The sequence below is a fragment of the Cyprinodon tularosa genome, unplaced genomic scaffold (assembly GCF_016077235.1).
Source record: "Cyprinodon tularosa strain WSP-4 unplaced genomic scaffold, ASM1607723v1 ctg113, whole genome shotgun sequence".
Lineage (NCBI taxonomy): Eukaryota > Metazoa > Chordata > Actinopteri > Cyprinodontiformes > Cyprinodontidae > Cyprinodon > Cyprinodon tularosa.
Window position 1 is genome coordinate 210,126 of NW_024037926.1, and position 23,138 is coordinate 233,263.

Sequence of the window (23,138 nt, forward strand, 5' to 3'; positions counted from 1 at the left end):
AATTAAAAGAATTAAAATCAGCCAGTAAAAGGAGAAAAATATACAAGTAATATGTGTTTTTTGGACCAGCTGCAGACAACAGAAAAGAGATCTGCCTAACCCAGTACAGCGAGTATAGCAGTGGTTCTGTCTAGAAGTAATAAAAGATCCAATTGCCCTGTCAAGGACACTATGAAGTAGATAGGGTTTGATTTTAGTGATCAATTTCAGTTGGAAGAAGCCAGATTGAATTACTGACCTGTTTATCAGATTTCAAACTGTTTTCAAAAAAGAAAGCCAGGATTCCTGATATCAGTAGAACTTACACTGTAACACTCGAGTTAGTTTTCCCGGCAAATATTATCTCAGTTTAATTTTCATTCTAGTTAATGAAGTAATATTGTATCTGTAGGGTAAATATGATGACAAATTTGTCAGTATTCTTCTTTTTTTTAATTAATGTGTAGTTGCCAGTAGACAAATCATCTTATTCTTACCATTTATTATATCCTCAAAAGCAAGGGTGGCTTGTTTAACTGGATTAAAAGGTTCTTGCTTTAACACAGATAAAAAGTCTATTTTAGAAAAGATTCTCAATGTCAAAATGGTGGAAATTGCTGTAAATACTAAGAAATTGAATATCGCTGGACAGAATCTCTACTAATAGAATGACATACAAGTTTATACATTTTAGATCTTCTCATTTGAAAGGATTGCTGATCACTCTATTGCAGTTGTTTAATCTGATAAGAATACATCTCTTTAAGGTAAATAATATGCTGTGTTGTGCTAAAGCTTCAATAAAACACTTAAAAAGGCCTCACAAAGACTTTCTTTTGCTGCCATTTTAAAACACCACAGATTCAAAAATAGGCTCATCCAAATACCTCTGTTAAACCTGAAAGAAAGTTATTTTTGACCACACTGTCCCAAAGACTTTTCAGGGACACCAGAAAAAAAAAAAAAAAAAGTTGTTAACTGGTGGTGGAAAATGTTCTCTTTGAAGAAGAGCAAGTGGAAGTTCATTGACTGTGAAAATGCACACAGAAACCTCCGGAGATCAAAGTAGTTGCTAACCTGTGGATAGGATAAGTTTGACAGTGTGACAAAATTAAGTAGCTAACAGCAGAGGCCAACAGTGCAGCAGCCTTACAACAAGAATTTGAAAGAGATGTGGGATGACAGATGGACTAAATACACAATAACATTTCAGTAAAAGGTTTTACATTTCACCCTCATGACATACGTTTTATTCTTTTATAGATCTCATATATGCATAGTTAATTTATGCCAACTTTAGAGAATGTGAAAATTAGCCCTTGTACAACCTGGATGTTTAATTTTTAGCTAAGCAGTTATGTTTTACCATTGGAAGTATCTCCATGACAAAATCTACCCATGATTTCAGTCTTTATGTGTGAAAGGTCTACAAAACAAAACATGCAATCCATCAATGCTTTCAAAGATTTCACTTTGTATGCCTAATCCCAGAAACTGTTGACACACAAGATCAAAGGTTTCACCCCAACTTCCAGAAAAACAACTAAATATCTTACCTGTGTCCTTAACCCTCATACTAAAACTTCCAGCGTTTTGCCTTCCTTTCCGTTGTCAGCATTAAAAGGCTACCCTTTATACTCAACATGCAACTGTGATTAAAATCCAGTCTTTTTGCCCAAATGTGAATCAAGTCTGACTATTCGAGGCATTCTGAATGGCTGAATTTGATCATTTCACCTAGAAAAAAAATCTCATTTGGTTCACTTCAATATGTGGTTCCATATTGTATACGTATACAGTTTTCAAAAGCGTCTGCCTTCTGAAAGGCCATGCCACATATTATCCAACTTACACAAATTTCCCTGCAGCAGCAGTCACTGGCTGCTCTGATAATGTAAATAGTTGTGTTTTATTTTCTTTATCGCTTTTTTAATGATGTGGTGATGATACATTTGGCTACTCTAGAGTTTAACACTTAAACAGATAAACCAGCATTCCCAACGTATTTTCTGTGGGGTATTCACCAGACATTTATCTAACTATACTAGTGACAGTCAAATCTATATAACTTTTGATTGTTATGTGTGGAAAGTCTTGTAGTGGTCACATTTAGTATGTACAGTAGTATTAACCTGAACACTGATAATATCGGATTTCAGGAAAAAAAAATCAAGACATGCTGTATGATCGTAGCCAAACACTCCTTGCTATGTGGGAAGCAAATACCAACCAATTAGTTCAATGGTGGCCAGGTTACAGATCTTGAGAAGGTAGTCTCAATATGGCAATGGAAGACTCAGTGGTAATGAAAACTTACACATCTCCAATAAGGTTTTGAAAGTAAATTCTCACAACTTCTTGGTTGCATCTGTCACCAGTCCGCTCAATATCGTATTTACTTTAGTCAAAGAATTAATTACCTAAACAACTTGCTTAAAACAGCTTTAGAAAAAGTGCACCCTTTTTTAGCCTTTTCCCCAAGGCTCAGACCAATGTACTGTCTCTCAGTTTGGTGTATCCTTGTGTTGGTTCTGCCGTGAGTCTCAGACTGAACTGAAGGTGGAACCTTCAATGTTTGAAACCTCACAACCAAAATCATCCTACTTCCTATCCCCACTTTTCTTATGGCTCCCACTCAAAATTTAACTTGAGAAAACTCTTGTGTACACTTCTGTGGTGGTTTGCAAAAAAAAAAAATACATGTACACACATTTACATCTGTATCCATTGAAGCAGACAAAGCCATAAACTGTTAACAAGAGAAGGAGCATACTATACAGAAGCTGAGACAGTTCTGTAGCATATAGTCCTTTCTCTTAGAATGGCAAATTCACAATTAAGGTCCATAGTCATTATGTTGTCTGCTTTGTCACACATACTCAGCAGGAAATTAGTAAACTCTTTTCTTAATGTGCCAGACCCCACTCCATGTGGCCTATCACTTTCTGACTGAGTTAATGTACAGGTAATTCCTGTTTGTTATAACACCATGAACATTTGACCATGGGACATTTATTTGGGTAAATCATTTCATAACTGGACTTATTGCACAGGTGGAATCCTACCACAAATCCAGCACTCACCACAATTCCAGGATTAACTCATTCTTCTGTAGAAGCATCTTGCATGTCTTGGTCCTGGATTTTATACAACTGAATTATTTATATGGATGAGTAAATGCTTTTGGCAATGTAGATTGGTGTTTTTGGCAATTTTTACCTCTATTCTCCTTCCATTAGTAGGTAGCAATAGATTTACCACAGTATTATTATTATTTGTTAAATTGGTCATGGTTTATTTTATTTTGCTCCGTCTCTTGCCATCACCGTTTAGTCTTCTGCCTCTTAATTTAAAGCTAAATTTGCACATAGGTCAGTGTCTTCCTTTCTCCCTTTAACCATATTTATATCTGATGGTGTAAGGCAACCAGGCCCTCACTAATGTTAAACAAACCTCCCAATACACACAACAACAACAAAAACAGTTTTAGGTTCTCCCGTTTTGTCTTTGTGTGAGTCAAATGTTTTAGCTCATAAAAATTCATTGTAGGTAAATCGTTCTGTGATACCCATGGCACATTATTTGAGCTGCAAAATGGAGTTCAGAGAAGAAGCAGGAGGTTATCATAATGCTTTTATTTATGAATGAAGTGGTCTTTGATTTTTTTCCTAAAATAATTTACTAAACTTATATTTTTTCTTTAACAGTAGACTGAAAAGGCATTTTTTTTTAGATGCTCCTTTACAGTTACACGATGAGTATGCATTTTATTTCTGTCCTTTACTCCCATCTGACTCAAGCGGATAAGCAATAAAGTCATATTCATTAAATGAGATTATTATTGAAAGGTTAATTGTAACTCAATAAGTGAAACACCTTATATAGATCTAGGGCTTGGCGATAAGGAGTAATGATACTTACACACACCTGATTGATATCGAAACAACATATGTCATATCTAATGTCCTACTAAATTTTATTGCTGAACTCTGGTCCAGAAACACCACAAGCCTCTCAAACTCTAGCAGCCAAGCTGAGCAAATGTGGTGGTAAGGCTGATCTCTTTATAAAAGTTACCTTTAAACATGGTTAGGGTTATAATTTGAGTAACGCCTGTTTTTCCCAGGTCCTTATTTAATATTAGTTATTGACTGATATGAAAATAGGTGTAATACCTTTTTAAAGCTGGTTATCAAGAGAAAATACTTTTAATCAACAAAGAATCATTGGTATGCATTTACTAATTAATTGAATGGAACCAGTTATGAGAACATTATTTTAAGAGGTAATTGGAAGTAAATGGGCTTACTTGTATAGGGCCTTATCATGTCTGAGGACTGGAAAGTGCTTTACACTACATTCAGCCATTCACATACACAATCACATACTGAATGTGTCTGATACATGTGTGGTGTGTATAGAAATCCCTTTCCCCAGTAACTAACTGGATACTCTGCTTGGTAATTATCTAGTTCATTTTTGTAATTTAAAAGCTCAATAAACCGGAATTACATTCCTGTTATTGGAACTTTAAATAATCAAAATAATTCATGTTTGAATTAACGATCTATCATATGTAGAATGTTTAATAATGAATGAATGAATAATTAATAAATATATAAAACATTAAACTGCTATTGACATTACATGAAGTGCACGGCTTAAACTGGCTGGAATATGGTAAAGCTTAGGGATTCTAGCCTCTAGGGTTGGTGCATCACCAAATTAGAGTTGTTTTTAACCAACATGGGTAAAGTTTTTGCTCCACCAATATAAGTAACATGACAGCACTGCTGAAACAAGTAAAGTAATTAAGTTAACATGTTGGGCGGAAAAATAGTAACAACATTATCCTGTAATGGTGGTATTCCCAAGGATGGTAATAGGGCAAATGTGAAACTGCTGATTTTAAGGGCAACTGGTGACATGCATAACTTAAAGGGAACCGGATTATCTTGTGTATTATTCTCTTCCACATTAGAGATATTGTTGAAATTCATGTAACCTAAATTATCACTTGTATGCAGATATTTTAACTACTTTAAAATGCCTTTTAAATTTTTTTGAGAATTAGTTAACTATCAGAGGGCTACAAGTTTGCAATTCCTCAGTATGTCTCTTATTTCAATGAGGCAAATCAGTGAAAAATTGTGTTTTGATGCTTTACTACCATATCTATACAAACAAAGCTTCTCCCATCTTCTGTCTTGCTGTCACCTCTTCAAGGATGTGTTGTCAGGCTCATAAACACACTGCATGGATCTGTCACAATGTGAACAGAAAACTGCTCTCAAGAGACAAAGGCCACCCAGTCGGACTAGGAGGGAAATTAGAGGAGTGAAAATTCCAGTTATTTAACAATTAATCTCCAGCTTTGTAATACCACCACACTATAATTATGCAACCCTCGTACTTTCTCTACATTAAGTCTGGATGAAGGGGCATGGAATATTATCTCATGCCAGTAAAACCATCCAGTTAAGCAAGGATTACACAAAAAGCATATGAAGAACTAGAACAAACATTGAATGATTGAGACTTATTAATAAAGTTATTTTTGTCTGTTTTTGTCTCAACTATTCTTTGGCAGTGACTGGAGGTGTATACGGTCCCCAAGGGGAATCAAGTTCAGAGCCTGAAGATGACAATCAAATGAAGTTTTACACAGAACAGAATAGAGGACGGAGGCGCAGCAAAGGTAAGAAAAAAAATATATTCTTGGAGGCTTGTGATGAATGCGTCATATGCTAAACACCTCACTGTGAACAGGAGGGGGGTTCCCCTTATCCATTACTTACTTGCTGGGAATGCAATAAAAAGAAAAAAAAATGAATAAAAAACAATGAAATGTGTTTGAGAACAAATGAATTACTGAGTTAGTGTGGCTGAATGTGAAAGGGAATAAAGATATATACATATGACATACAGTAAAGTGAAATGAGGCGAAACATTTTTGGATTTGTCAGCATAGCTGGAAATGGGAAGGAGTTGTGCCTGCTCCCTGCAGTATGTAAAGTGCTTCTTTATAGCACATCTACTGACATCCAAAAGGAGATACATGAGCTGATGTAAATGAAGCCTCTGATATTGAAACTTAAATCAAATGACTTGGACCGTAAACTAGTTTTTAACTTCCATGACTTGTAATTGTGAACATTGTGTTGGATGTTGATATTAATACGCAAGAATTAGATGAAATGGAACTGATAGTCTGTGTGTGTCCCAGAGATGGCAAAAGTACTCACTTTCCGTACTTGAGTAAAAGTACAGATACTTGTGTTAAAAAATACTCTGGTAAAAGTGGAAGTACTGATTAAACTTCTTTACTCAAGTAAAAGTAACAAAGTACACGCTTGTAAATTTACTTAAAGTATAAAAGTAAAAGTAGAAACCACTTTTTTCATGCCGTTGCCTACATTTTAAATGGATGTCTGCCAATAGGACTAGATCTCTGTTGTGTTCATTTTCAATCATCTCGTCGTCCATGCTACTATGCTAATGCCACCGCCACCAAGCTGCAATGATTTGCCGCCAATGAATACCGCCGAATCTGTCGATTAATCTTGTAGTGGTGCGTCAAATGCAACGTAGATTCCCATCCAATTAGATTGAATTTGGTATTGATGACGTGAAAAATAATAACGGTAACTCCATTGAAATGATTCAAAACTAAAGTAACGAGCCAATTTTTTAAAATGTAAGGAGTAGAAAGTACAGATATTTGTGTTAAAATGTAAGGAGTAGAAGTAAAAAGTCGCCATAAAAATAAGTAGTAAAGTAAAGTAAAAATATCAGAAAAATCTACTTGAGTACAGTAACGAAGTATTTGTACTTCGTTACTTCCCATCTCTGGTGTGTCCTCTTGGATATAAATATCATATAGAAAGAATTTTTTTCCACTCCTCATCTCCTTAGTTACCGTTTGCTTGACAATTTTCTTATAGTTTTCTGAGCATCTACGCTAATTTTCTTTCTTAAAGAAAAACTGACACTTTTGACTTTCCAACCCACCTAACGCTGGAAAATACAGAAAATCTATTATACTAAAAATACACACTAACAATGAATTGTTTGTATGGCTCATGTACATTATTTTGATAGGCTTGCTATATATGGCTCATGCAATATTTTGAAGCATCCGCACTAATTCAGAGCTGCTGCTGACAAAAATATATTTAAACAAACCTGGGCCAAAATAGAAAAGCAAACATTGAATTGAGATAAGCGAAAATAACTTATAAGTTTGGTTGACTGAGGTAACAATTTTAGGATTTTTTTTCTTATTTTCTCTCATCAGCTCAGTCTGTGGGATCCCAAGAAATCCCAAGGCCAGAATGTGTTTTTTGGTTCTACCCATTAGACCAGATTTTCCTTCTCTAGGATCATCCCTGAAAAAAGAAAAAGAATATGTCTGAACTTATTCAGCTACTTCTTTTGATAATGAAAAAGAGTGTCTCTCTTACAATTCTCCATCTCTTAACACTCTTAAGCGCATTCCAACCAGTCAGTCTTGATGGTCACAGGTGGAACAGAGCCCACAAAACAGATGAGACCCAAATCTATCTATTTTTGCTCTATCAGAGCTATCCATCACTCACCCATATAGTCACAGACACAGCTCCTTTGTGAGTGATCACACTGAATACATTTGGTAATTCTGGTCACATAGATGGTCTACATTTGGTTGATTATTGAAATATTCACCATAATCCCATACTATATTTTTTTCTATATATTAATTTTCAACGTGTCACGAGGAACATCCTGTTGAGTGTGTTCCCTCAAAGGATTTTCCTCTAATTATCAAAATATTAATATAAGATGAATAATGATCAGTCTTGCTACAGCACAACCACCTGCTATGTTTGCAGCTTCAAAATAGATTGTCTAAACTCATGGTCTTTTATATTTGTCATCAGCATATGGGTTTAATGTTAAATGCAAATGTTTCTATTTAAACTTGTTACAAACTGCCTAATTAAATTCACTGGTTTTCCTCAAGTTGGGCTTGTTTATCATTTAACCTTAGTGAACTTTAAAAATTCACAACAATATTAACTTTTAAAAGGAAATCATAGATATTTTTTATTCAGTGTTCATATGTGCTTGATTTCTCAGTTGGTTATTAAAACACAACCTCAAAAAGACTTGCTAATGAATTGATAAAACTCCTGTCTGTTCTCATTGATATTTTTGAAAAATCTGAACATCATGACTGCGTAGCTGTGTGGACAGAGATGTCCAGCATATAAAAAAGCTGGTGGTAAAGAATTTAAACAAGTATGATCCTTTTTCTTGGGTTGTAGATTAGATGCAAACAAAGGGCAGATATTTCAAGCCAAAGTGTAGAACTTATTTAATTTGCTGTAGCAGTTGCTAAATATGTTTGATTCATGAACATTTTTGGCTGGTGTTTTTTTGTTTCTTTTTTCCATCATTGGTATGCTTAATCTCATTGTGATTTATGTTATCCAGCTTTAAAAATCCACAATTGAATGCCTGATAATGTTATTACTGTTAGTCTGCATGCATTACAAAAAATGAAAATGTTAATTTAATTCCAAATCACAAAGTTAGACATTTTTATTTTCACATTATTAGTTTGTAGCCCTAAAATCTGATTGGATTAAAGTATAATACATTTATTTTAAATAGATGTACTCTTTTCAACCCTTAATACATGTGTTGCTGAGTTTTCTGGTTTACTATGTTTTTGCTCCCACTGGAAGTGTTTGTCACCGTGAGCATACATTCTTTAGTCCACTCACTAAGCTTTTACGGTAATTGAGGGACCCCTTCAGAACCCCACTGACAGCGCCCTGACCCCAAAGGATTAACTGAACTGCCTCTTTTGCTGGATACAGCTGTTGTATCTCTTTTCTTAATTTGTCTCCATGGTTTTAACCTTGTGCTACACAACAAAATAACTCCCAAAGCATCCCCCTTGGTTCGCATGTTCTAATTTAATCATTTCCAAGATCCCTCTTCATCATTAGTTTACAAATATATTTTAATAAGCATCACAATATTTCAGACCATGAACTCTTTTTAATACATGCTCAACTGTTACCATTAAGTTTCAATGTTATTTTCAAGCCACATCCCTGATATTCCAGTAAACCTTATTTAAAGCTGTCACGTTCTGTCCCATGACAGATATTAGCAGACAGAGGTTAAGCGGCTAATTTCATTCCCTATACTTCAGCTCAGAAATATGACGCCTGACAGAGCCAAAGTGCCGGAGAAACTACCAATCTATAACCCTGTCAGTGGCAATATAATAATTCATCATACTTGCAAATAATTCTAGAATATTTAGCAGAAGCTGTGTTTTCCTCAGCAATGGACCATATATGTGTGGCAAAAAATGAATCAAAGCAAATAATACAAGACAAAAATTAAATGTATTATTTTAGCTTGAAATTTCTACATATACTAGGCAGCAGGGAAGATGGGGATGGTGTGTTATTTTCTGTTAGTTTTTTTTTAAATCACTAACAAAAAAAATACTAAACCCATATTATCTCTTCATTTCCCTTTGCCTGTTTTTCTCTGTGTCTTTAGGCCACTCGCAAAGTCCTTTGAATAAGGTCACCCTGACACTGATTACCATCAGCACATGTGTCATTGCCATTGTCTATGCTACACAGGACTCCTGCCCCCTCACCGTCAAGGTTACTCTTCATGTGCCAGAGCATTTTGTTGCAGATGGTAAGTACAAATCACATGTTAAAGCTTAGCTGACTGGTTAAAAGGTGCAGAATCCAAACCATTGCACATTTTTAGTTATGTGCTCTGAAGTTTGTTTGACAGGAATAGGCTATATTCAGCTCTCAAAGCCATGATTAATGATATTCAAATTGGAAAAAAAATTATATTTTAGGGAAACAAAGGTAAAAAAATATTTTACAAGTCACATCAAAGTTGAACTTAATAGAAAAAGACAATTTTTTTAAAGGCTGATCACTGTAGTCGGGGTTAAGTACTGAGGTTTTCATGTTTTTTTTTTCTTTTTCTAAGATTGTCCTTTTGCGAAAAGGCCATTGAAAATGCTCCCTTAAAAATGGACTTCAAACTCTGCTAATAATTTTAAATCAGTTTGTTTCAGGTTTGACTTGTTAAATCTTTTATGATGATCAAATGCAACCCAGACTCTTTGAAACAAAACATTAAAATATTTATTTCATGTGGCTCTAAGTACTGTAGTAAATAGCAATGCTTTTACCTGTCATTAGAAGGTTGCTGTGTTCTCACAGTAATGAAAAACTCAGATTTTTCTGTCATTCAGTCAGTTCTTTTCTTCATCTTATTAGAAGAAAAACTTCCAAAACCTAAAATTTATAATTTTCCGTAGTTTAATCTTAAAAACTTGCACGAAGAGAAAAGACCATTAGGAGAAATTTATTGATATAATTACTTTATCTTTGGTGCTCAGACCTCGGAAGGAAACATAGCGCTTAATTTTGATAGATATGCATGAACAGGAGTAAAGAACAGGGCTGTTTTCCCCCACAGGTCTGAAACTGGTGGTGGAGTGGAGATAGATGAAGTTGGTCAGTCTGTAGACTGCTGCTTAGCGAGACAGTATGCTGAGCTTTATGGGGAGATCCAATGGATTGCATAAGCTGATACTAGTGCTTCACTCAGGGTGGATAACACAGGTTGAGAGAACCTGTCCATGATTAGCAAGCATGAAGCGACAGTGGAGAGGAAAAACTCTTTTGGGAAGAAATCTCTGGCAGAACCAGGCTCAACATGGCGGTCTTCTGCCGGACCGATTGAAATGAGACGCGGAATGCAGTAAGAGTTCAGGAAGAATGACACTCTGATGAAGCTTCAGCTATGATGGTGGAGGAGGGGCTGGAGGTGGGTTGAAACGGTTTCATCTGAATTAAGTCAGCCAGCGCATCCACCGCCTGCGCACAGGAGCACACAAGTGGATCGGAGGCCTTTAAAGATTAACTTTGGATGTCGATTAGCTTTCGTGGAGGTTTGGTTCAAAGCTGGCTGTGTCACAGGTGGATGTAGGAGAGCAATGAGTTTCTTCAGTTGAACTTCCGCCTAGGCTCCATTTGTCATTAAAGGTTCTATATCATGTTTTGTTCTTCTTTAAACCTCCTAGTGTTAACTAAATCCATATGATGAAATACTGCCTTTCATGTCTTATGAAATATTCATTATTTTCTTTCAAACCCCCCAAAAAACTATTCATTCACAATGGTGTCGCACCAAAATTTGTTCTGCTTAGAACAAATTTGTGCTGCTTAGAAATTAGCTAAAAACTGTGGCTATCACTGAGCAGATTAGGTGGTAAAAGAGCCCAATAGGTCTCAACTTTGACCAGACCAATCACTTCATGGCTTGCTTATTGAACAGAGGGGTAGGATTGTTTATTTGACAGCCTGCCACTTTCAAACTGGTTTTTATCTGTAGGGTTTTCGATAATGACAGCACTTTATAGACATTTAATGGTCAGTGTTTTTGACATTTGTGATAGACTGCTGTTCAGAGAATTCATGAGGATTATTCAGCAAGTATGAATCACCTAAAATACCACTTTGTGCATGATTTTGCATAAAAGCTCTTTAATGTTTTTCATGTAAGAATCTGTGAACTACCCCAGAAAATAGTCTTTTATGAAGTTATTATTAATTGCTGACCAGCTTTTTAAAATTTATCCTCTAGCATTTTAGGTATTCATTTGTTGTGATGAGCCCCAAATGGACGGTTTGCATACCTTCCTATCTAAAACTGTCTCCGCTAATTCTGTTACAGTTAGGTTGAGCCACACATAAAGGTTGATATCTTTAACTGTCAGAAAAAAAATGTAATTTGAGAAGAAACCTTAAAAACTTGCTCTGCTTTTGGGAGGAGAAAGTTTGAGCTAAACAATTTAAACAAATTACGATAATAAATTCACCAGGAAACAACTGTTGCTACGACTGTTGTCAGAGCTGCAACACTGAAGTCTGGCCCAAAAGTTCATGATTATAAAAATATATAAAACAATAGAATAGAATTGAAGTTGTTTAGTTTCTTTTGATTATATGTTCAGGGTTTGTTAATGTTAGGATTTTTTGGAAAATGCTGCTGTTGTTAAGATAACAAATAGTACATAAGTAGGCCAGGGAGAAATCATTTTTTCTATTCTTTATTGTATACTTGAATCGAAACCTCCACAACTCCATCTTTGAATTCAAAAGCTTTTTGGTGCCACAGAAAAGCACAGTATATTTGCAATTATACAGTACAAATAAAAGCCTTCATACGACTAAAAATATAACTAACATCAGAAAAATAAATCAACATGCTAAAAGAGATCTAATAAAAGGGAGAAGATGATTCATTCTTCCAACCAATAAAAAAAAAAACTATTCTTATAGGTAATGAAAAACAACATGATTGAAATATAAAAATAGACTTTTGAAAATTAGTTTTGTTAAACTCAAACTGCTGAGTGCTTTGTATGTGAGTGGGAACTACAGACTAACATACTAAATTGTGCTTATGGTAAAAAGTTTGTTTTTTTTCAACAAAAATTTAAATCTGTTAAATAAATTGTTTCAGTTTCAATTTGATTCTTTTAGATTTCTTTCGAAAGCATGGATTCTTCTCTAAGCATCTGTGAACAGCACAGCTTTAAGTGAAAGAAGAATATGGAAAATGGGTTATAATGGGTATAATTTATGCAGAGGACCAGTGCTTCTGAGAGCCCTGCAAACACATCTGGAAGATCAGTTACTCTCTCTGTCCCTTGGTACTAGCCCACCCACATTTTTAATTAACTATTTAATATGTAGTTTAATTTTTGGTTTCAATAACAGATTAAATTACTCTATTTTTTTGCCAGCCGATGTGTGCACAACTTTCTAAAGGGCAGTAAGACCCATATTTTCCCACGCATCCCATTATAAGAAAATGAGGAAGACAAGAGAACATGCTATTCCAGAACAGTAGCCACAGGGAAATAACTCTGTGACTTAACCTTGCAGTTGCTACAGTCAGAACAACAATTAAAGAGTTTAAACTACTGGAGCTGTGCCTGACAAGAGCTGAGGAAGACACATGATTCTTACAGTACAACAACACACGGTGCAATTTAAAATTTGTTCACGCTGCACCCTAGGTGAACCAAGGGGAGTTATTGCAGATTTTTTTCTCTCCCAGCAGCTGTTAGACTTCCCATAAATTTATTTTTACATACCTGCTGTTAATTGCACTGTTTGTCCTCCTTTTTTTAATAGTCTGCTTTTTATGCATAATTATACATCTGCATTTTGTATGATGGCAAAGTAAAGCAGTATGACATAAATACATATTTGTCAGATACAAAAGGTATTGCAAATATAAAAACATAGGCTTGTGAATTTTGTGTTCCGTGGGGGGAATTATTTTCGATTCAAAATTTCCATATTGATGTTGCTTAAAGATGAAAGATTATCAGTTACAAATTGATTCCAACCTATAATGGATTGATATACTAGAATTTTCTTTATGAATGTTGGATATTTTATCATATAAATATATAATAAATAGTTAAATGTCATGTGTCTTATTGTTGGGGTCATAGTGCTTTGAATATAATATTGATTTATAGTTTTCCTCCATCTTATTATTTTTCTTAAACAATTAAAACTGTGTTCATAAATAAAATAAATCAATTTCATACTCTTAACAGCAGATTATTGCTCAACAGAAGAACAGGAGCAAAACTAAAAATAGAATATGCATGCTATAAAAAAAAAATTATTCTACTGCTTAACTGTTTTCTTTTTAAATCTAAGAAAAGAGTAGCAATAATGTTACAATTGTTTCTCCACTATATGAATAAAAGTCTTCAGCTTTTTGTTTTTTCCTCTTCATAGAGGTTGGAACTAAACTGCTTAGTCCTAAGAATGGGCATCAGTATGATTGCCTATATACAGTCCAACCCAACAGATTCTTTAAAGAGTTTCTTGAGAGTACATATAGCTTTTGTTTGGGTACTTTAATTTTTAAGAGCGGCTGCAGACATCTTACTAATTTCTTGTAGAGTCTGAAAACATTTTTAAACTCACTGATATTGTCACCAAAATGCTGTGGAAGCGATTTATCCATTGGTTATATTTATGCCAAAACAAAAACATGTTTCAGGTATCCTATTTATAATCAAAGTGAAATCTGTACTTCCAGGTCTGTGCAAACTTGTATTTTGAGGTCTTTTTTAATTTATTTTTTACTGTACAATAATGATAAAGTGCCCTGCAAAAGAAAACGGCCCTTCTCACATTTTTCAGTACAAAAATTCAAACTTTATGGGATTCACATGGGTTGTAGGTGATATGCCAACATAAGCTAATACTTTAATTTGAAGATGAAGGAAAATGCTGTAATATTCAGAGTTAAAAAAAATCACTCAGTAAAATGTGGCAAATATGTATAGTCAGCCAGTCTTGTTCCAATTTATTTTAATATAATCCAGTCCCACTTTTTCCTTAAGAAAAGATTTCATATAAACAAAGTTTTGAGGACCAGGAAGCACACGCGGCAAGTAAGGGAAAAAGCTGTGAAGATGATTAAAGTAGGGTTACGTTATAAGACAATATTCCAAACCTTGAACAATCCATCATCCATAAATGAAAAAAAAAAATTATATGAGACAACTGAAATCTTGCTGAGGCATGGCTGTCCATTCAGGCTGACAGGGCAGGCAGGCAGAGCATTAATGGAGAAATAGGAAATAAGGCCATTGTAACTTTGGAAGATTCACACAGATCAACTGCTTAGATAAAATAATGGTAGAAAAACTGAGACATGTAGAAGTAGGTGCTCCAGTTAAATGAGACCATAACTGAACTTTTGTTCAATAGAAACAAAACTTTGTGTTGGAAAAATCAATATTATACAGTATGAGCATCCTGAACACACCTTTCCCATCCTTAAACCCGGTGGCATCATGCTTTGAAATGCCTTTCTGCAGCAAAGGACAGGAAGTGAGTCAAAGTTGATGAGAAGATTGATAGTTTCAGTAAACAGGTAATGCTGGAAAAAAAGATACTGCAAACCCATAACTGAGGGTTCTCTTTCCAGCAAGACAAAAACTTATAAAGCTAATTCAAATTGTATTTTTACTTAAAATAAGTTAAATTTGCTGTGCTTGACTAAGATATACTGTAGCTAAAGCCACATCTATATTTTTGAACGGTCCATTTAAATATAATTCATTTGAAAAACTGTAGCAAAACTTTAAAAAAATCCTTTCACCAGATGCTCTTCATGCTGTTTGTCTAAGCTAAAACTATTTTGTGAAAAAGGTGAAGGGAAACCATTTTCTTAATGTGCAAAGATCACAGTAGATGTATTTTCTAAAACACTCGTATCTTTTGACCGCAAAAGACAATGGTTTTCCCAAGCAGGCTATTAAATCAAGCTAAGTCTGAATGAAACACCTTTCAGATTTTATCTTTTTAATAGGAAGAAAACAAACAGAAAAAAAGAATTATAAATTCTAACCATGCATGTGTATGTGGTTATATATATTGATTTATGGTATGCTTTTTTAGCATGGTTATCTTAGACTGCAATAAAAGTATAGCCCACTACAGTATAAAAGTTCACACCCACAAAAAAAGAACATTAGAGAGCTTTAAAGCATTTTCTTTTGCTCTCCATACGGAAGCATTCTCAGTGTTGGGGATCTCTCCCTGTGCTGACTTTTTCACCTAAAGACATTCCCCATATCCAGCTTCATAATTGTGAGTGATTTAAAATGATTTAAATTGTCAGAAATAGCACTAACATTAACTCTCTCTGGTTGCTTAATTGTTATAAGGGCGCCGGGAGCTGATTCTTACAGTTCTCTGGATGTAAGGGTTGGAAATGTGGTCCAGTGCATCACATAGTTGCTTCATCAGATTTGATTTAGGGCATTTGGAGAGCAAATAATACAAGCTGCTTCTTGGCAGTAGCTGAGTACATTGTCCTTTTTAAATAAGCTGCGTTTTTCTTTTAGGAGTGTTATTGTAATTTAGAGGGTGTGTTTTGTCTGCAGCAGATCACAATGGAAGATAATATCCTCCAGTTCTCAGACCCAAGTATCCCTCGTTTAAGATTGTTTTTTTTTTTTTTTCAACCTCAATTCCAAGTTTTATTTATCCCACTTGCCAGTGGTTTTAATTCTGTGGTTACTGATACTCTCAATACAGCTCGAAAAGGCTTTGTTAACTAGTGGGCTAAAGCACAATCTCCTCACAGCTCCCTGTGGAACTGAAACTCATTGGCATCAATTAGGAATAGACTTGTTCAGTGATCAGAGTTTAACGATTGGTCTGAGAGCTGTAAGAAAGAAAGGTAAATCTATGTCTTGGAGAATAGCATTTACGGATTGACTTGTGAAACCCTTTTATTCCATGTGCTGCAATTACCAAGGAAATCCCATCGATACACACATTATGAGTCTTAATTTTCTCATTGAAATTCAGTCCAGCCAGGAAAGAAAATAAAATTACAGTGAGAAGAAAACAATTAGCTACTTTCTCAACTGATTTTAAACTGGAATGTCAAAATGAGCTTTTAAACCATACCAATCAATTCAATTTTTTTCTCTATTTTAACTTTTCGTAAGTATGATTTTTTTTTTTGCATGTTTATAACTTTTTTTTTGTTTTTTGTTTTTTTCTAGGAAGCAGTTTTGTGGTAAGCATGGGCAGCTTCTTGGATGTCTCCAATTGGCTAAATCCAGCTAAGCTAACGCTTTACTATCAGACCAATTCAACAACGCAGTGGGTCCATGACTACTGCGGCCAAAGGACAACTGAGCCCTGCGAACAGATTTGTGACCAGGACACAGGTAGGTTTACACAATAAAACTGTTATTCATTCAATATAAACATATCCAAACAAAGGGATGTGAGAATTTTCCATTTTAATACATATTTCCTTACCCTATTGAGTATTTTGGTGTGATCCCTTTACTATTTTGTGTAAAGTTACAGCCTGCCATTACATTGTTATAATATGGACAATTGTTTAAATGATACCTATAACGTATTAAAATAATTTTCATGTAGATTCCAAAATGCTAGAAAGGCCACATTTCCACATGTAGTACACTCTGCAGAAGCAGAACTTTTTAAACCATTGTTAAACCCTGATCCCACTGACAGGCCTTTGCAGAGCCACAATGTAGATCTTAAGATTATGTTTTAAGTTTTACTGTGTTTCATTATTTAGGTCCTCTGTCTTTCTTTGGTACAACACCCAGACTCCAGCATGCACAGTGTGTATGTAAAACTGACAATGTCTTTTATGCCATGTCAGTAAATAACCACCAGCTAAAGTATGTACACATTCAGCGCAGAACCATTTGCACCTAGTGACATTAAAACAGCCCAGGAAAAAGCTGAATAAGCAGCTTGATAATATTTATATTACCTTGAGTAGCCAGTTTCCCCTGTGTTTTTCCTGCCCAACTGGATAAAATCTAAGCTCATTAGAATGGATTACATCTGTAATGTATGTGAAATTTATGTAACCCTAGTCAAGGACATGCTGAGGGCTGATGCATAATGTATGAGAGGCGCAGACGCTCAGCCCAGTCAGTACACACGACAATGCCAAAGATAGAATTGGCACATATGTGTTTGGAGATTCCCAATGTGTGCAGACAGGAGTGCATCCAACTTCAGTTCATCAGTCCTTGCACGCTGCTGCAATGTGAAATCATTAAAGGTTGTAATTCAATTTTTGAGTCATTTATCCAGACCTCACTGCATTCTACATTTTCACTGTGTTTGCACTGCTGCCTTCTTGTTGTTGTGGTTTTATTTCTCTTTTCATCTTCTTTATAGGCAAGATGATTTAATCAGTAATGTCTCAAGTATTTTGGTTGTCCTTAGTGAATTAAGGTCCGCAAAGGTGCCATATCAAAGGTGCTCTTAAAAAAGACTTCTATTACAGGACTTGTCCTCTTTTATGCTTAATCTAGCACCAGCACACACATCAAAGCATTCCTATACAGTTTAAATTGTGGTTAATTTTGCCACTTGTTGGAAAAAGAAACATCCTTTCATAAAGCTAGCTGCATAAAACACAACAAAACACAGTTGACGCGTACTTTGTCGGGCAAAAGGGAAAATGTAATCATTGGCAAAGTTATTTCTTTTTAAAATATATTAAGCTTGTGTACATAGCATGCAGTTGTACTGAATTACATTAGCTTTTATGTAAAACAGCCACACAAGAAATATTGGCTTGCTCTGCAAAACTCACACTGAACTTTCTAACATCTTTTTTTCACATTTTGTTACATGGCATGGTGTATTTTATTGGTGATTTAGTCAAAAAGAAAAGGCAAAAGAATATTGAGAAATGTCTATTTTAATTCTCAGTCATCTGGGAAATAGAAACAAAACCACCTTAAATCATGTGCCTTCATGCTAATTAAAAACATCAGCGCCCCAGTTACAGATTGCTCCGGTGTTAACCAACTGAACTGACAGAGTCCTGGAAAGGTGTCGAAATTTCTTTAGAAAAAACTGAGGAAAAAATCTTGTTGCCTCCAAATGAAGCCTATTTCACATTATTGAGAAATGCTTAAAATCCCCCTTTAATTCAGTTCCTTAGGGAACCTGCTGACATCAGAATTTCACAATTAACACACAGTCAGAACAACCTATGGCCAACAATCTAGCAGCCGTCACCTGCAAAGGATTTCCCCACACCTATGTTGTCTCAATGCATTTGTTGCTTTAATCCAAGGAAAGTTGTCATCATCTTCAGCATACTATTATCTGCAACATTTCTTTAGATGGAAACCAGAGGAGGGTACTTGTTTCTCTTTTGTGCTCACTCACATACTGAACAGCTGCTGCTGCTTTTCTGCTCGTGTACTCCATGTTACTACTACTTCCGCAATCCTGAATTACTCCCTGCAGTTCATAATAGCTTCCTTCCTATTACTATACATGATGGATCAGGGGGTAATATTAGTGGGTCAATCTCAACCCCTATTCTTTGCCAGCAGCTTCCAGATGATATCAAGACAGTATAAAAATATGAAACTCATGTAATTACAGGGTTATGTAAAAAGGGCTTTTGATATACTTACATAAAATTCAACTGTATTTGCATGACTAATACTAAATTGTATTAGTCCATCTTTTTGCAGTTTTATTATCAGTATACTGTAAATACAGGCGTTCTAATGACAACCTCACAGTTTTTTCATTTTGTTTATCATTTACAAGAATATTAATTAACAAACATGTTCATGAAGACCGAAGAGCACAATAGGCAGGTCCAACATAAAGTTTTGTGGACGTTTAAAGCTGGGTTAGTTTATTAAAAACAATAAAGCGTTGAATATTTAGCATAACACAGTTTAATCTATCATTCTGAAATGCAAAAAAAGAATAAAAATGAGTTATGACTCAACTGCAAACCTGCAATAACTGACCATGTTCCTAAACTGACAGGCAGGGCAAGGCGGTCATTAAGCCATTACAAGAAATGACATTTGGACTTAACAGACAGTGTCTAACGGTTGAAAGCTTGCAATATTCAAAAAGTATGTAATACAATACAATACAATAGTCCAGTTAATCCAGTAAAATACAAATCTTTCAGCTTCTTTTATAGTTCTTATTCTTGTACTCCCTGTTTTGTATAGTTACAAAAATCTGGCATATATAAAAAAAAAAAAAAAACTGTTTTCTCACCCCTGGTGGGGTGGTATGTGTCATCCTCAAGCTCGGGTCCTCTACCAGAGGCCTGGGAGTTTGAGGGTTCTGCGCAGTATCTTAGCTGTTCCTAGGACTGCGCTCTTCTGGACAGAGACCTCTGATGTTTTACCTGGAATCTGCTGTAGCCACTCTCCCAGTTTGGGGGTCACAGCCCCCAGTGCTCCAATTACCACTGGCACCACTGCTGCTCTTACTTTCCACATCTTTTCTAGCTCCTCCTTCAGTCCTTGGTATTTCTCAAGCTTCTCGTGTTCTTTCTTCTTGATGTTGCTGTCGCTTGGGATTGCCACATCTATCACTACTGCCTTCTTCTGCTGTTTGTCGATCAACACGATGTCTGGTTGGTTAGCCATCACCTGTTTCTCAGTCTGGATCTTGAAGTCCCATAGGATCTTAGCTCGGTCATTCTCAACTACCTTAGGAGGTGTCTTCCATTTTGACCTTGGGACTTCCAGCCCATACTCATGGCAGATGTTCCTGTACACTATGACAGCTACCTGGTTGTGGCGTTCCATGTATGCACTTCCTGCCTGCATTTTACACCCCGCTGTTATGTGCTGTATTGTTTCAGGGGCATCTTTGCACAGTCTGCATCGGGGGTCCTGCCTGGTGTGGTAGACCCTGGCCTCTATTGATCTTGTACTGAGTGCCTGTTCTTGTGCTGCCATGATTAGTGCCTCTGTGCTGTCCTTCAGTCCAGCCTTTTCCAGCCACTGGTAGGATTTTTTGATATCAGCCACTTCTTCTATTTGTCTGTGGTATACGCCGTGCAGCGGCTTGTCCCTCCATGATGGTTCTCCTTCCTCTTTCTTGTCCTCATTTTCGGTTTTCTCCTGCCTGAGGTACTCACCAAGCCATTTGTCTTTGGGGGCCATCTTTCTGATGTACTCCTGGATCTTAGTTGTTTCATCCTGGACAGTGGTCTTGACACTCACTAGCCCTCGGCCTCCCTCGCTACGCTTGGTGTACAGTCTCAGAGTGCTGGATTTGGGGTGGAACCCTCCATGCATTGTGAGGAGCTTTCTCGTCTTGATGTCAGTAGCCTCTATCTCCTCCTTTGGCCAGTTTATTATACCAGCGGGGTATCTGATGACTGGTAGGGCATATGTGTTGATGGCTTGGATCTTGTTTTTCCCATTCAGCTGGCTTTTCAGGACCTGCCTTACTCTTTGTAGGTATTTAGCTGTGGCAGTCTTTCTTGCCATCTCCTCGTGGTTTCCGTTAGCCTGTGGCACCCCAAGGTATTTGTAGCTGTCCTGAACATCTGTTATGTGGCCTTCTGGTAGTTCAACCCCCTCGGTTCTGATCATCTTCCCTCTCTTTGAGACCATGCGACCGCACTTGTCCAGTCCGAATGACATCCCAATGTCGTTGCTGTAGATCCTGGTAGTGTGGATCAGTGAGTCGATGTCTCGCTCACTCCTGGCATACAGCTTGATGTCATCCATGTAGAGGAGGTGACTGATGATTGTTCCGCTTCGGAATTGGTATCCGTAGCCAGTCTTTGTGATGATCTGGCTGAGGGGGTTAAGGCCTATGCAGAACAGCAGCGGGGATAGTGCATCGCCTTGGTATATGCCGCACTTGATGGTGACTTGTGCTATTGGCTTTGCATTGGCTTCCAGACTTGTTTTCCACAGCTTCATTGAGTTCTTGATGAAGGCTATTAGAGTCCTGTTGATCTTGTACATTTCCAGGCATTCCAGTATCCATGTATGTGGCATTGAGTCATAGGCTTTCTTATAGTCAATCCAGGCAGTGCACAGGTTTGTCTGCCTGGTCTTACAGTCTCGGGTGACTGCTCTATCCACTAGTAGCTGGTGCTTGGCTCCTCTGGTGTTGCTTCCTATTCCCTTCTGGGCAGGGTGCATGTATTGAGCCATGTGCCTATTCATCTTAGCCGCTATGATGCCTGACAGGAGCTTCCATGTTGTACATAGGCAAGTTATTGGCCGGTAGTTGGATGGGGTTGTTCCCTTCTGCGGATCCTTCATGATCAGGATTGTCCGTCCTTGGGTTAGCCATTCTGGGTGGGTCCCATCCATCAGCAGTTGGTTCATTTGTGCTGCGAGGCGTGCATGAAGTGCGGTTAGTTTTTTCAGCCAGTAGGTGTGGATCATGTCAGGGCCTGGTGCTGTCCAGCTCTTCATACCTGCCGCTCTTTCTTGGACATCTGCCGTTGTAATGGTTACTGGTTCTTGTTCTGGGAGATTGCTGTGATCTGTTCTTAGATCTTCTAGCCACTGAGCATTGGTGTTGTGGGATGCCTCCTTCTCCCATATGTTTCTCCAGTACTGTTCAGTCTCAGCCCTGGGTGGATCTGATCTTGAATTACCCTGCCACTGTGAGTACACTTTGGATGGGTTGGTGGAGAACACCTGGTTTATTCTCCTGGCTTCTGCTTCTCCCTTGTATCTCTTTAGGCGGGTGGCCAGGGCGGCGAGTCTTTGTTTGGCAGTTTCCAGAGCCTCAGGGATCGACAGCTTGTTGTACTTAGGTAACCTCTTCCCTACACCTTTCTGCAGGTCTGTCTCAGAGCTGACTAACCTCTCTTCGTGTTGCCTTGATCTTGGCTTCCAGCCTTCTTCTCCATGGGGGCTCTGCTTTGTGGCCTGTGGTGTTTATCTTATGGCCAAGCATCTCTAGGATCACTGTAGCTGTGGCGTAGGTCAGCTCATTGGTTTCCAGTAAAATACAAATCTTTCAGCTTCTTTTATAGTTCTTATTCTTGTACTCCCTGTTTTGTATAGTTACAAAAATCTGGCATATATATATATATATATATATATATATATATATATATATATATATATATATATATATATATATATATATATATATATATATATATATATGCAGTATTTTACATGATGGAAATTTAAAGCCAGAATTAGGATAGTATATTTATTTTTAAATGAAATGTTCATGCAACAAAATTAAGAGATCTATGCATTTCATATGGTTGCATGTGAAAAATGCTTCAGTTGTTCATTTGTGTCTGTTCTTTACCAGGAACCTTAATGTTCTCCTCACAAACATTCTGTAATTACATCGCCGGACATTTATATCTATCAAGTTGGTCATCTCTCTTACTCTAGTTCTCTAAGTGCTCACCTGCAGACATACATACTCAAGCCTCTAACTGCAGCCAGGGTGTGTTTCTGTAGGTTTTCTACCAGCATCTCTATCATGTGCCTCCATAATGCCTCATTGTCAAACTGGCTGCCAGGCACAGTTGACTACCTGTCCTGGTGTCACTGTGACTTAATAATCAATCTTCTGTGTCTTCACATTCACTCCAAAGCTCACCTGCCAGCGTGGAGGTCAGAATACAGGCATGATGCAGTCTTTTTCTGCTTAAAGGGATAGTTCGGGATTTTTGACATGAATCTGTATGGCATCCCCATCACCAGTGTCATGCAATCACACTGACTTACC

The 23,138-nt window shown here is 36.7% G+C and overlaps 1 protein-coding gene across 1 annotated transcript in view; it reads left to right on the top strand.

The window, feature by feature from the left end:
* Nucleotides 1–23,138, top strand: part of LOC119794391 (astrotactin-2-like) — a 425,475-nt gene that overhangs the window by 191,579 nt on the left and 210,758 nt on the right. The window contains exons 5-7 of the mRNA XM_038301931.1: nt 5,570–5,677; nt 9,544–9,690; nt 16,640–16,807. Of these exons, the coding sequence (XP_038157859.1) occupies nt 5,570–5,677; nt 9,544–9,690; nt 16,640–16,807 (423 nt within the window). The remainder of the gene's footprint in view (nt 1–5,569; nt 5,678–9,543; nt 9,691–16,639; nt 16,808–23,138) is intronic.